The sequence below is a fragment of the Argopecten irradians genome, chromosome 4 (assembly GCF_041381155.1).
Source record: "Argopecten irradians isolate NY chromosome 4, Ai_NY, whole genome shotgun sequence".
NCBI lineage: Eukaryota > Metazoa > Mollusca > Bivalvia > Pectinida > Pectinidae > Argopecten > Argopecten irradians.
The window spans coordinates 33,642,277-33,656,477 of NC_091137.1; the positions used below are offsets into that span (position 1 = coordinate 33,642,277).

At 32.2% G+C, this 14,201-nt stretch overlaps 1 protein-coding gene across 8 annotated transcripts in view; it reads left to right on the forward strand.

Annotated features, from left to right (window-relative positions):
• Positions 1-14,201, forward strand: part of LOC138321379 (centriolin-like) — an 85,677-nt gene that overhangs the window by 55,796 nt on the left and 15,680 nt on the right. For all 8 annotated transcript variants that reach the window (XM_069265027.1, XM_069265033.1, XM_069265031.1 and 5 more), the window contains 8 exons: positions 2,327-2,392; positions 2,844-3,067; positions 3,615-3,816; positions 4,291-4,497; positions 4,752-4,816; positions 5,246-5,372; positions 11,104-11,268; positions 13,702-13,977. In XM_069265027.1, the coding sequence (XP_069121128.1) occupies positions 2,327-2,392; positions 2,844-3,067; positions 3,615-3,816; positions 4,291-4,497; positions 4,752-4,816; positions 5,246-5,372; positions 11,104-11,268; positions 13,702-13,977 (1,332 nt within the window). The remainder of the gene's footprint in view (positions 1-2,326; positions 2,393-2,843; positions 3,068-3,614; positions 3,817-4,290; positions 4,498-4,751; positions 4,817-5,245; positions 5,373-11,103; positions 11,269-13,701; positions 13,978-14,201) is intronic.

The following is a 14,201-nucleotide window of genomic DNA, read 5'->3' on the forward strand; positions in this document are numbered from 1 at the left end:
GGTTTTTTCCCTTTTTCCATTTAATATTTTAGGTTAACAATCTTTTAGTATGTGCAGTTTTGAAATGAGAAAAGAAGCATATGCATTTGAAGTTACATAATGCTAATAAGTATCAGAATTTCACAATCTAAGATGTAGAGAACATAAGTCTTGAAAATGATTAAGAACAAATTCTTAACAACATGTGTAGGTATTTAAAAATTCTAAAATCAGTTAAGTCCCGATTCTTCACCAAAGTGTTTATTATACATACCAGTAACAATGGTCTGTACCTACTTGTAAGGTAGAGGACCTGGGAGTATAATACCATGGTATATACTGTGTATCGGGGATGTGAATACAGGGATATCTGTGGCTATAGAGTCAATATTGGTCTAACAAACACCTTGTCCATTGTGTAGTGGACTGACCGATGTCCGAGACTTAATCCGGACACAATCAATAAGGAGATACCTCACAGGAATATGTAACTATATAACACAACTATCAGTTGGTAATATTTACTTACATATCAGAATTACCTACATCTCCTGGTTCTGAATATGGATTTAGATTTCACAAATGTTTAGTATCAGATGTAAAACTTTCTTTTGAATGTACTAAATTGATATGTCACTAGCTCATATAGAATTAAGAAAGTAGTGAAGTTTTGTTCATGTCTTGAACTTTGGATCCCCTTTGAAAGAATCCAAAATACCAAAAAAAACCAAAATGCAAAAAGCAACAAAGCAAAATTTTACAACCATACGATTGATGGGCAGTTGGACAGGGTTATGTTTGATCATCGGACGTTATCTTATAAAAAAACCCAAAATTAAAAAGCTTTTACAAAAAATTCCCCTTGGCTTTGGATCTGTTTTACCATGCAATATATATCTTCTTTTCAATTTTTCCTAAAAACCTGCTGTAGCTAGCATAAACACCCAGTGAAATAGAACAGATACCAATATGTCGCCGGCTATTCACAAATTCTAGTCAATAGAATGTTTGGGTATTTATCTCTATCAATACCACTTTCCAAGGCTCACGGTTTTAATTTTCCTGATTAAATTTTATTTAGTATTGACAAGTCCTATTCAATCTAGTGTGTTATCTTGATGACTAGACACTGATAATGAGGATTTTGTACTTTGCGAGCATGAATTGGCCTGAAAAGGATTTCAAAGTTAAAGTTAGGCAAGGTTAAAGTAATCCCTGTGAAAATTGGGCTATTTGGCTGATATCCTTAATAGCAGATGATCATTAATTAGAATTCACTAAATTTAAATGCTATCACATTTCAATAAATGTCATTCATATGTTACAATGCTGATATACCATATTAGTGGCGACGGTTCCTTACCTGGTTAATCAATATACCTGTGCTAATTTTACCTGTCCAAACTCGTTAAAGGTCTATATAAGTCATAGAGATTTTTGGGTCTTTACATAAAGCATTAAATTTCCCGCAATGGGTGTCAAATCATTACCTGATAATGATTTCCATTTAAATCGGGACTAGTACCGTTATTACAGTACATATATACCTACTATAGATAGGTCTTATAGATCAACGTTACCCAACTAATACGGCCGGGTAGTCGCTATTGGTTGTGGTCCCGGCAGTTCATGGGGCGTAAAATTGTTTACTGTTACATGAAAAGAAATTTAAATGTTATCTTTCAATAAACACATCAACCAGATAGCTATATTGAAGGTTATACATATATTTCTGCCTCACTGGAGAACAGTTGAATAGACAGGATGTATGTAGAACCTAGGGTATAGTGGTGAAAAGTAAACTTTATCTTTTAACAAGGAGGTGTAATGTTATAATGATATTACAAGTTCATGATGTAAATGTGACAAAGTCAATATTATTATATAGCACTTAAATGTAACATATAGCCTTTAAGGCTTTGTGTGTTTGAAATCGATATGAGGTATAGTTACCAGCTGTATTAAGAATAGCCCTGATTCTATCTGCTTATGCTAATAATTAAGCAATTGCCTACATCAAATTTAAAAAAAAATTCCTTCAATAAAAATTACACATTTCATTCAACAATCACTATTTTCATAATCTTTGCTTTATAGGACCAATGTTGATGTCAAACCTCAAGCTATAGAACATGTTTGTAAAAAAAAAAAAAAAAAATCTTACCTAGTTATAAAATTTGAACTGGGATGCTAGTTATAAAATTTGAACTGGGATGCTAGTTATAAAATTTGAACTGGGATGCTCTTACAGTTAGATTTGACCGCTGTACCTTATTTATGAATGCCAGAGAAATGTTTTTGGTTCTAAGGATTGGTGTTTAACTCCTGGTTTTGAATTTTACTTCAGGAGGACTACATAGCGGAGCTCCAGGAAAAGTTAAAACGTCTGAAGCAACGGATACTGAGAGAACAGGTGAGGGAATCATAGAAAAGTCTCCAAATAGCATGACAGCATTAACAAATAGAATTTTGCAGCATGAAAACGGAAATGTCTCGCAAAGTCATGAAAATATAATTCTTGCAGAAATTTCCGGCTGTAGATAATATGATTATACTGGCTTATGAAAGAGGGATTTTGACCACATAAGGTGATGTGGGAGGGGCTATATTTCTTAGGTTAAGTATGTAGAGTCAACCTTAGAGGAAGAAGAAGAAGGAATTTTACAGATATAAATACCAGGTACTAGTTTTCAAACCTGTTACCTATATTAGTGGGAGAGGACTTTTGAAGTTGATCATGCTAGGCCATTATATATCAGTACAGGCTTTTAGCCATTTTGAAACCTTTTGATGTATTGGAAATGTTTGTTAGATTTCTATAAGTAATATGAACTATATCAGAAATATGTCAATGGTCATTACAGGAGGAGTCAAAAGCCAATGAAGATCACCGATTGATAAAGCGTCTCCAGAACGAGCTAGAAGATCGTCGAGATGAACTTGAGGGACTTGACCTAGCTATTGACAAACAGAAGAAATCACTAAAAAACCTGCGCAAGGAAGAGAGACAACTAGAACAGGGCAAAGTAGAGGCTAAAGATGAGCTGGAATTCCTCAAGGCATACAGACTCAAGTCTAACAGGAAAAAGTAAATTTATTTACTTTACAGTCAAAATTAAACCTTATTAATTTTTCAGTCATCTTACCGGTATTCAAGTCAAGACGTTATTAACTTTACAGTCATCCTATTCAAGGCAGGTCCTAAGCCAATTTGCTTTATAAAATATCTGATGGTTAAAGAACAAATTCTTTGAATTGCATGATACCAGTTTGGGCAATGATTGCAAATCTAGGTAACGTTGGTTTTAACATGCCATTGTTTGGTTTGTGTTATCAGGTTCCATTGAATTTCCATAGCTCAAATTAGGAGGAAATAGACTTCAGAGGTAGTGGATGGAAAAAAAGAGTTCCTAGAGAAAAAAATAATTTTGTCTATGGCCAGAGTACATTGTAAATGTTCCATGGCTTCCTCAGATTCTTAACCTAGAAATTAAAAGGATTGGTAGAGAATGTTCGACAGCTGAACCAATCACCTTCCATGATCCCTGTTAACATAATTTCATATAGTTACCACATTATCTGTGTTGGCTCATTAGTTTTACTTTTTCTAAAATTTGAAAAAAATTCCTCCGTAGGAAAATGTGGAAGAATGCCATGGATGACCTAGATAGTTCGGACGACTCTCTGGAGGAATACATGGTCAAAAGTCGTCAGCGCTTTGTGAGAAATGAAGTGGAAGGAATAGAGAAAACTCTGTCAAAACGACGCAGTCAGCTACGTGATGCTGATGCTCTCCTTCGGCAGTGTAACAGTGACCTGAAGGGAGCGAGGGATCAGGTTAGTTTCCTGGACTCAAAGTCTTACTCATTCCTAGAGTATTACACACAAAAAATATATTAATGTTTTTGTATTAAATTTATGCTCTTTCATGTTAATTTTGTTGCCTTTTTGTAATGATTTACAAAAAATCTAAAATGTGAAAAGTTTAGGTTATAAAACCGTATCTCCCATAAACAATGTAAAGTGCAATATCTAGGTCTCCCATAAACAATGTAAAGTGCAATATCTAGGTGGTTTTTATTTGGTTTTTTCCAAGGTCAGAAGTCTGAGGTGAATGCCAAGGTTATGTCATTGGCTCCTTGGCCTACTTTAATAAGGTTATTACTAGTTTTCTGAGATAACCCAGCAGATTCAATGATACAGTTATTGTTTATTGAGAGGTTTAGATTCAATGTTAATTAAGACAAAATCAGATTTCAAATTACACCATAAACTTGTCTGTATTTAATTTGATAATAATAATTATTTCAGGCGAGAGAAACTATTGACCAGTACGATAATGCTAACCATCAACTGAAGAGTACGATGAAGGAGACGTCCGAGTTAGAGCGACGAGCCAATCAGGCTGGAGTGGAGCTAATAAAGGCAGCCGAACAGCTCAGTTCTCTGAGGTCAGAGGTCAAGGACATGGAAAGGAAACGATGCAAACAGGAGCGTCTACTCAAAGACGTCAATCAGGTATGGTTTCTGTTATTCTTAGGAGTTTTTATGTACGTGTAAAGCAATAGCTATTCTGCATACAAGGTGTGCCAGTTGTTAACTCTATTTATAGATAGATTTAAAAAAAGTCATCAAATTAAATAATTTGAATGTGTTTAGGTTTTACTTCAATAAAAAGTTTTGTCAATTCTTTGGAACAGTATTTTTTTTAATCAAATATCAATTGTCATGAAATACTCGATTCATGAAAAACGTATGTTCGATTTTAACAGGTGCTGTCTAAGAGAGATATGGAGTTTAAAGACCTCGACTCTCGTTCAAAAGTCGCCGCTCAGAAGTAAGTAATGCTTACAGATGTTCATTGTCAATATCATAATTGATTTGCACACTTGTGTGTCTCACGTTTTACCTGCACAGCAGATGGTCATTCTGTTGAGTCTTCAGGTTCTAACTGAAACTTTGGCCAAGCAATCCAAAGGTTAATAAAATACAATAAGGTGATATTGTATAAAAACACTTGATCAATCATATTTTTAAAAGCTTTTTAAAATACATTCAATTTTGCATACTATTTAAATATCTTGATAGGATACTGTATTTGTATGTATTTTAGTGGTAATTTCATTTTCAATGATGAAATTTTGTTGGTTTGTTGTTACACATGTTTTGCCTTGACTTTACCCTAACTTTGAATTATGCCAAGTAAATATATATTACATAAGAAATTAAGAAGAACTTTTTAAAAGATATTTATTTTTTTCTCCAGTCTTTCTCGGCTACAGTCAGAACTTTTATCAACGGAGCAACAGGAAAAGCAAACGCTCTCGTCACTTCGTGATGCAGAAGACATATTGAATAAACGACGTTCAGAAATTGCTCGGATGCGCGATCAGGTAAGTTTTTATTTATAGCATTTATTGCAATTTATTTTTTACTTTTAAAATAACTTTCTGAATAGTTTTGTGTGTTAATGTTTGTAGTTATAGCTGAAAATCACAAGTTAAAAATTTTGTTTTGATAAAGTTTGAAGAAAAGTGATAATGTAATCAAATTCTACCTATATTATGTGTTTTGTTTAAAGAGGATAGAAGTAGATTTTCTTGACACTAGAATTATATTTACACACAAGATCATCACTTGAATTGTTCGGAAATTAAACACTTAGCTAATAATGATAATGTAGGTTCATTAATTAACATTCCATTTTACAATTCCTAAGTTTAAATTTTCACTAAAGTTAGTCTTAGATGGTATAATCTTGAGTAAAATCTTTTCTCAAATCCACAAAACATTTATTTTTTAGAATTTTTCTCAGATTCGTTGCATAAAAATTAAAGAAATGAAGAATTTAATGAATAGATACTTGACTTCAGAAAAGAAGTTAATTGAAAAATAAATTGATATGAACAATCATGATCATTTTCCCATTTCTATTTTTCAGTTATTATTTTCCAAGGCACAAAAATCAAGACGACAAAAATCTAAAGAAGGAAAAACGTGATAATATGGAGATTTTTTTCCCCAAGCAGTCAAATTTTTGGCTAACGTTGGACTGCTCTATATATAAACTCTACCAAAGAGACAAATATACAGTGTGACTGTGTGTTTGTGTGTTGGAGTGTTATATACAGAAAGATTGACCTTTGGTCTCAGCTCTTTGACCACATGCTTAGTTTGGCTTTATAGACTTATCTTGTTGTAACCCCCTGTAATTATATATATATATATCTACCTTCTGTTGTATCCTTTACATGTCCGTACCTCTAGGGGCCTGGTTCTAACGTTCTGCTTAATGATATTTATGTTTAACAATATGTCAAATTTCAGAAAAAAAATCAAATGATACACACTAACAAGTGACAGACTTAAGATTTTTTTTACATTTCTGCCAAAAAACCCTCTAGGTGCCTTTCTAGTGCCATAAGTTTATGACAGTTTATTCTATTGGTTCTATTTCTCACAACAGTTTTTATCGCAAATATGTTTTAATGTACCGAGGAAGTGGTCAAATGGATTAAATTTATTTAAAGTGTAAATATCATTCAATTGTTTTCCCTTCTTTTTTTTTATAAAAAAAAAGTTTTGTTTGTTTGAAATATTTTATGATTCACCACTGAATATCAATTATAAAACCATAGTCATTTGTTTAAAAAATCTTTCATTAGTTGCGTGTTCACCATTTGAGATATAGAGTAGAGTTTGAGCACACATGTATCTACCTTGCTGTTTTCACACTTTTCCCTACACTTCTCCCATCCCTTTGAGTTTCTGCATGTTTCTAACTAAAAAGATTTATTTTTCATCTACAACATCAACTTCTAACAAGTTTATTTTTAAAAAAACCTGACTGTGAAATCCTAAAGTTTTGAAATGTTTACACATACATTTCACACAAAGTCCTTTTTTTCATTAGTAGATGTACTTCCTACCTATTTCATTTATTTACATAATTCACGCTCTAATATAATTAGCTTCATTTGTTTTTCTCACTCTCATTTTTTAGTTACATCTTTATGATAATAAAGTAGTAACGGTGGTCAAAGAGCTGATATCAATGTCATTTAAAAATATTGACATTTTGTCCTTCAATTTTTTGTCGTCAAAATATTTTATGAAAAATTACTTGATTTTTGTGCCAACGTTTACATCGATTGTGTCTAGAATTTTTTGTATCTAGAATAATTACTATTTTTATTATATTTTATTCTTAAAAGGCTTTTTCTACGAATGAACAATTTAAGTTTTTAAAAATGGGTTGTTCATTTTTTTTATTTTTTCAAATCTTCAGCAGTAAATTGATAGAATGTAGATTATTTCATGATTTTTTTTTCATCGGTGGATTTGAAGTCCCATGCAGCAATTTTTTCATTTGAATTCATTTCAACATTGTTCAACATGTTTCACTTATTAACAATATTTCACAACTTAATTAAAAACAAAAATTCAAGCACATCTTTTATTGAATCAAATTTTTTGTAGACATCATAATTAATTCCTTATAGAATCATGATATCTTAAATTCTGAAGTTGCTAATTTTTACCAAAAATATTTAAAATAAAAATGATTAGCACAATTAATTTATTCTTGAAATAATCACACACCACCATGAAAAAATAATAGTTTATGAGTTTATGTAAAAATCAGATTATTTGAGATACCATAGAAAAAATATTAAACAGATAAACAAAAATGGGTAAAGAATCCTCATCTTTAAGTGAACAGTTTTATGATAAATCGAAAAAAAAAATTGTGTGTATTTAAATATTAAAAATGAGTGTCAAAAGAGAAATTTTAAACATAACTTTATGTAAATTTTAAAGCATGAGCTTTTATTTGATGATGTTTTGTTGGATAACAATAATAACAAAAAGTGTCTTTTCTGATTTTGTCCTTTTGAAGCATAAAGAAAAGGTAATAGCATGTGCTCCTAAAACGCATGTCAGTGTGTCCTGTATCAATGTCAGGGGTACTGCAAGGGGAAACTTTGTGACATACGGGATACTGCAAAGTGAACCTTTGTGACATATGGGGTACTGCAAAGGGAACCTTTGTGACATATGGGTTACTTAAGAGGAAATAGAATCATGCAAAAGGTGCATTTTTGGATGAAACTCCGAAGGGTGAAAATTCATTATCATATATATTGAAGGGTATTTTAATGATACTGAAATTTCAAAAATTAAATTGACTTGAGGGGAAAAAGAGGAGGTGCAATTTTCAAAATTTTGATAAGAAAAAGAAACCCTGTGCAAAGTTTCCTTCTATAGTAATAACTTAAATGACTGCATGTCAGTGATTATGATTAAATTCCTAATTTTGTATGAAAAAAAGTATGTGTCAAGTGTGATATTTTACGTGTATTAATGCTTTTAACTGTCTAAACAAAAGAGCTGCATTTATAAACATGCCTAATATCTAATAATGATATATCTTCCAAGAAAATTGAGGTATTCTTAACAATGTAAAGGTGGAAAAGAAATGTGTACTTTTTCTTTGAAATAATAATGATGTTTGAACTTAATACAAGATTGGGATAATAGACACAATATCATTATACTTTACCAATAAACAAGAAAGATGCATATAACCCTACTGTATATTACTACTAACATGTAGAGATCACTATGTATATAGATCTCAGTGGGTGGGGGTTCTTAGAATATGTGTACAATATCCATGTCAATTTTAAGGAAAAATCTGGATCTTTTGTGGGATCAATTACGGCTTTAGTTTTAGAGAAAACTATCATTGAAAGTCCATTACATATGTATTGGGACTTTTACAAAGATTTTTTTTCTTTCAAGAAAGAAATAAGGGTGACATTTGCAGGATAAATCATAATTGAGCTGCAGGCATTAGAATAAATCAATGACCTTCCTTTTCAAGAAACCAATTCAATAGTTATTTATTTTTATGAAGATAAATGAAAAGTATTAACCACTATCAAATTCTTTCCTGATTAGGGATTTAATTAGCAGGAATATTAATTGGGTTATGGCTAATAGAAGTTATTTTGTAAGAAAAATATAATATAAATCAGTATATGTCTGTATCATGAGAAGGAGGGGGGGTCGAATGATCTTTCCTCTCACCGTTTCTTAAAAGGATATCTCTCTTCTCTTATTCAGTTAAATAGTTAGACCTGTTTCTGTATCACGATCTTCATTATCTCTAAATGTATCCGGAATGTACAAGTTAGTGGAAGGTACTTTGGATTCAGACTCTTGTACATATCTTTATAGGCAGATATACTTGCACTCACATTCTATGTATATGTAGTTATTATAGACACAGCATGTCTTCACTTTCTTATCTATTTATCTTTAGATATATCATATCTATATTGGACAGATAGGGAATTTATTTATGCATAGCATTCATTTTTTAATGATGACAAGATACAATAATACAACTTATAATTTTTGACATTGACGTTAATGGTATATTATTTATGGATTGTGATATTGTTTTGATTTTAGCTTACTGAATACCAAATAATGTAATATTGTTTTTTGTAACTGTGAAAATCATAGTTTAACCCTCTTGAAATCTTGAATAATTTTTTTAAGATGATAATTAACGCCTCATCTAAATGCTATATTACTGAAAACTAGCTCTTCATTCATATGCCCATTTCATATTCAAACACCATGTTGATTTAATTTTCAAACTTCAACCATATATGTGTCAAATGTATCTTAAGTGCTTCCCTTAAGTATTTACTTTCATTTAGAAAATGAAACTATGTGGTACCTGATTGGTATTTTGTCTTTATTTACATAGGGTTATCTGCTCTTGAATTTTTAGAAACACAGAGTCAATTTTTAGAAACACAGAGTCAATATTCCTCTGTGAACTTTATTACCCAAACGCTGCATTCTTCAGGGTGGAGTTCTTTGACCAATGTTTTTCTTGTAATTAATATGCACATTAGAGATTGTTTTTGACATTTCTTAAAGAAACGACAATATCTAATACAAAAATTAAAGACCTTTGTTTCCATCTATATGGTGTTATATCACCCTTGTAGAATTTTAGATAACGACCATGAGGTACACCCTCTGTCATTATTGATTCTACTTTTGATATAACACTATATGAACCTCAACAAAGGTCCATCATTGATACATGTGTTTGTGATAGTGAATTATACAATTCAGTATTATCTAATCATGAGAAAACAACTATTGTAATTGGATGATATATATATTAACTAGTACATGTATTCTACATAGGAGCAGATAACTCTGAATTTTAGATAGTCTCCATGACAACAGTCTCCATGACAACAGCTGATATAGACTCCGAGTTCATTTGTTTGTCTTTATATGTGTAAACATGTGTGAAGATTGAGTATGTGTGACCTTAGTTGGTGTATAGAGAAGTTTAACTTTGGGTTGTTATATAGTATATCTGTGATATGGCAGTAATGGTTTCATATTTAACCTGATTGTGATATATGCCTATGATATATCTGGTGTGATTGCTAAGAAAAATGTATTGTTTATATTTTGAGGAAAGTTGTGTGACTGTACAAGTAATATAATACAGCTTTTTGTGTATGAACAATCGTTTTAGCCTTGGTTATAACCGAAACATTAAGTCACGTCAATCAATAATGCATGTATGATATAGATTTGATAAGTTATATGTGTGACATTATTTGTCGGTGAGAGATATGACAATAAAACAGCAAATATTTCAAAACTTTTGTTTGTTTATAACTTGAAGACATTAACCTTGGTTTCTTACTCTAATAAGAATGAAGCATTTTGAAAATCCAGAAAGTCGACTGAGTGTTCCATCCAAGTTCTGTTGGATCTTAAAAATTGAGGATAAAAGGACATCATTCATCCAAAGAATTCCATCTTCATGAAGTGAGGATGTATCTTTTAATATTGATCACAACTTTGATGTGATCAACAAAAACAAATCCTCTCTGTAGAAAGATTAGAGAGAAATCGATGATGTAGACTTGTAGGTAATAGAAAAACCTGGTATTTTGAAAAGGAATTATTGACCTAGGTACCAAAAATTATGAACATTTTAAAATGACACTCATTTGAAAATGTTGTCTTGATTTACAAGTGTTAACAAGCTGTGTCCTTTGATTGGCTATTTAGATTGAGGTACAGAGACGTGACCTTGAGAAGGTTGATCAGCTGATGGGTAAAAAACGAACAGAGTTACAGCTTCTCCAGGACACGGCTGAACGCAAAGGGAACGAACTCAACCAGGTCTTACGAGATGCCGAGGGGGAAATCAGCCTTAAACAGCGAGAACTAAAGGTAGGGTATACAGGAAGTCTGTTATTACTAGAACTAAAGGTAGGGTATACGGGAAGTCTGTTATTACTAGAACTAAAGGTAGGGTATACAGGAAGTCTGTTATTTAGAATTACAGGAAGTCTGTTATTACGAACTAAAGGTAGGGTATACAGGAAGTCTGTTATTATACTAAAGGTAGGGTATACAGGAAGTCTGTTATTACTAGAACTAAAGGTAGGGTATACAGGAAGTCTGTTATTACTAGAACTAAAGGTAGGGTATACAGGAAGTCTGTTATTACTAGAACTAAAGGTAGGGTATACAGGAAGTCTGTTATTACTAGAACTAAAGGTAGGGTATACAGGAAGTCTGTTATTACTAGAACTAAAGGTAGGGTATACAGGAAGTCTGTTATTACTAGAACTAAATTACAGGAAGTCTGTTATTACTAGAACTAAAGGTAGGGTATACAGGAAGTCTGTTATTACTAGAACTAAAGGTAGGGTATACAGGAAGTCTGTTATTACTAGAACTAAAGGTAGGGTATACAGGAAGTCTGTTATTACTAGAAACTAAAGGTAGGGTATACAGGAAGTCTGTTATTACTAGAACTAAAGGTAGGGTATACAGGAAGTCTGTTATTACTAAAACTAAAGGTAGGGTTACAGGAAGTCTGTTATTACTAGAACTAAAGGTAGGGGTACAGGAAGTCTGTTATTACTAGAACTAAAGGTAGGGTTACAGGAAGTCTGTTATTACTAGAACTAAAGGTAGGGTATACAGGAAGTCTGTTATTACTAGAACTAAAGGTAGGGTATACAGGAAGTCTGTTATTACTAGAACTAAAGGTAGGGTATACAGGAAGTCTGTTATTACTAGAACTAAAGGTAGGGTATACAGGAAGTCTGTTATTACTAGAACTAAAGGTAGGGTGTACAGGAAGTCTGTTATTACTAGAACTAAAGGTAGGGTATACAGGAAGTCTGTTATTACTAGAACTAAAGGTAGGGTATACAGGAAGTCTGTTATTACTAGAACTAAAGGTAGGGTATACAGGAAGTCTGTTATTACTAGAACTAAAGGTAGGGTATACAGGAAGTCTGTTATTACTAGAACTAAAGGTAGGGTATACAGGAAGTCTGTTATTACTAGAACTAAAGGTAGGGTGTACAGGAAGTCTGTTATTACTAGAACTAAAGGTAGGGTATACAGGAAGTCTGTTATTACTAGAACTAAAGGTAGGGTGTACAGGAAGTCTGTTATTACTAGAACTAAAGGTAGGGTATACAGGAAGTCTGTTATTACTAGAACTAAAGGTAGGGTACAGGAAGTCTGTTATTACTAGAACTAAAGGTAGGGTAGTACAGGAAGTCTGTTATTACTAGAACTAAAGGTAGGGTATACAGGAAGTCTGTTATTACTAGAACTAAAGGTAGGGATACAGGAAGTCTGTTATTACTAGAACTAAAGGTAGGGTATACAGGAAGTCTGTTATTACTAGAACTAAAGGTAGGTGTTACAGGAAGTCTGTTATTACTAGAACTAAAGGTAGGGTTACAGGAAGTCTGTTATTACTAGAACTAAAGGTAGGGTACAGGAAGTCTGTTATTACTAGAACTAAAGGTAGGGTGTACAGGAAGTCTGTTATTACTAGAACTAAAGGTAGGGTATACAGGAAGTCTGTTATTACTAGAACTAAAGGTAGGGTATACAGGAAGTCTGTTATTACTAGAACTAAAGGTAGGGTATACAGGAAGTCTGTTATTACTAGAACTAAAGGTAGGGTATACAGGAAGTCTGTTATTACTAGAACTAAAGGTAGGGAGTCGAAGTTGAATTTTATTACTGGACAAATCGGTCTGGTAATCAAAGACAGTTCACCAGACTGAACAAATTGTTACCAGACAAATTTTAAGCCATAAATATTGAACTTGAAAAGCCATTAATGAAAGAAAATACCAACAAAACAAAAAACTGATGTTAGCTTTGGAATTAGTTATCTATATGTATCCTAAGAAATCGGGTAAAATCACATGATATTAAAAGTTACATTAGATAAATTCTGCATAATCCAATTATTACCGTATTATCTAGATTGATTACCATCAAAGTGATCCATATCCGTAATAGATGTTTAATTTATTATACCACCAGTATAAAGTATACCACCAGGCTAATTTGAAATAGGAAATGTAATTTATTGGGGTTATGACAAGTTTATCAGTAAAGTTGTGCTAAATAAGAACCAGATCTTACATCAATTGATATGTATTATTAAGAAGAAAGCATTGTCCTGCACAATTAGTTTGAATCGAATAAGAATGATTGGAGTCAGTGCTACTTAATACAATTCTTAGAAAAAGAAAGAATGTTTAGGTCTGCAGTATGTAGGGTTGTTATATATATATATATGGTATGGATGTTAATGAACACGTATTCCCTTTTGTATTACAGGAATGTAGAGAACAATTGAGGGATCTAGAAATTACCAAAAGTGATCTGGTGACCGCAATCAAAAGCAAGAGAGGAGAACTCTCCAAAGTGAAAGAAGAAGTGGAAACAGAAGATGAAGTGTTACAAAAACTTATTGGTTCTGTGAATAAACACAAATCTGAACTCAAACACGCATACGAGATGCAGAAATTGGAACAAACTAACCTCAACAGTGTTAAAAGTACTCATGCACAGAAAGTGGCAGAACTGGAGAAAACGCAAAGAGAACTCCTAGCTGTAAGTGTAAACCAAGAGCTTGACAGTATTTTATCGTTTCAATAAGCCTTGATATAAAGCTCATTACCTTCAAGTTTATACGATGTAACTTTATTGAACAATGTCTGTCAAAACCTTGAAACGTTTTAATTTCTAAAGCTAGCTGGCATTGTGTTTTCTGAAAGAGAACAAAATCTACACAAATAAGAATTATCTGTCTGATTTATTTCTACAGTGAACTAAGG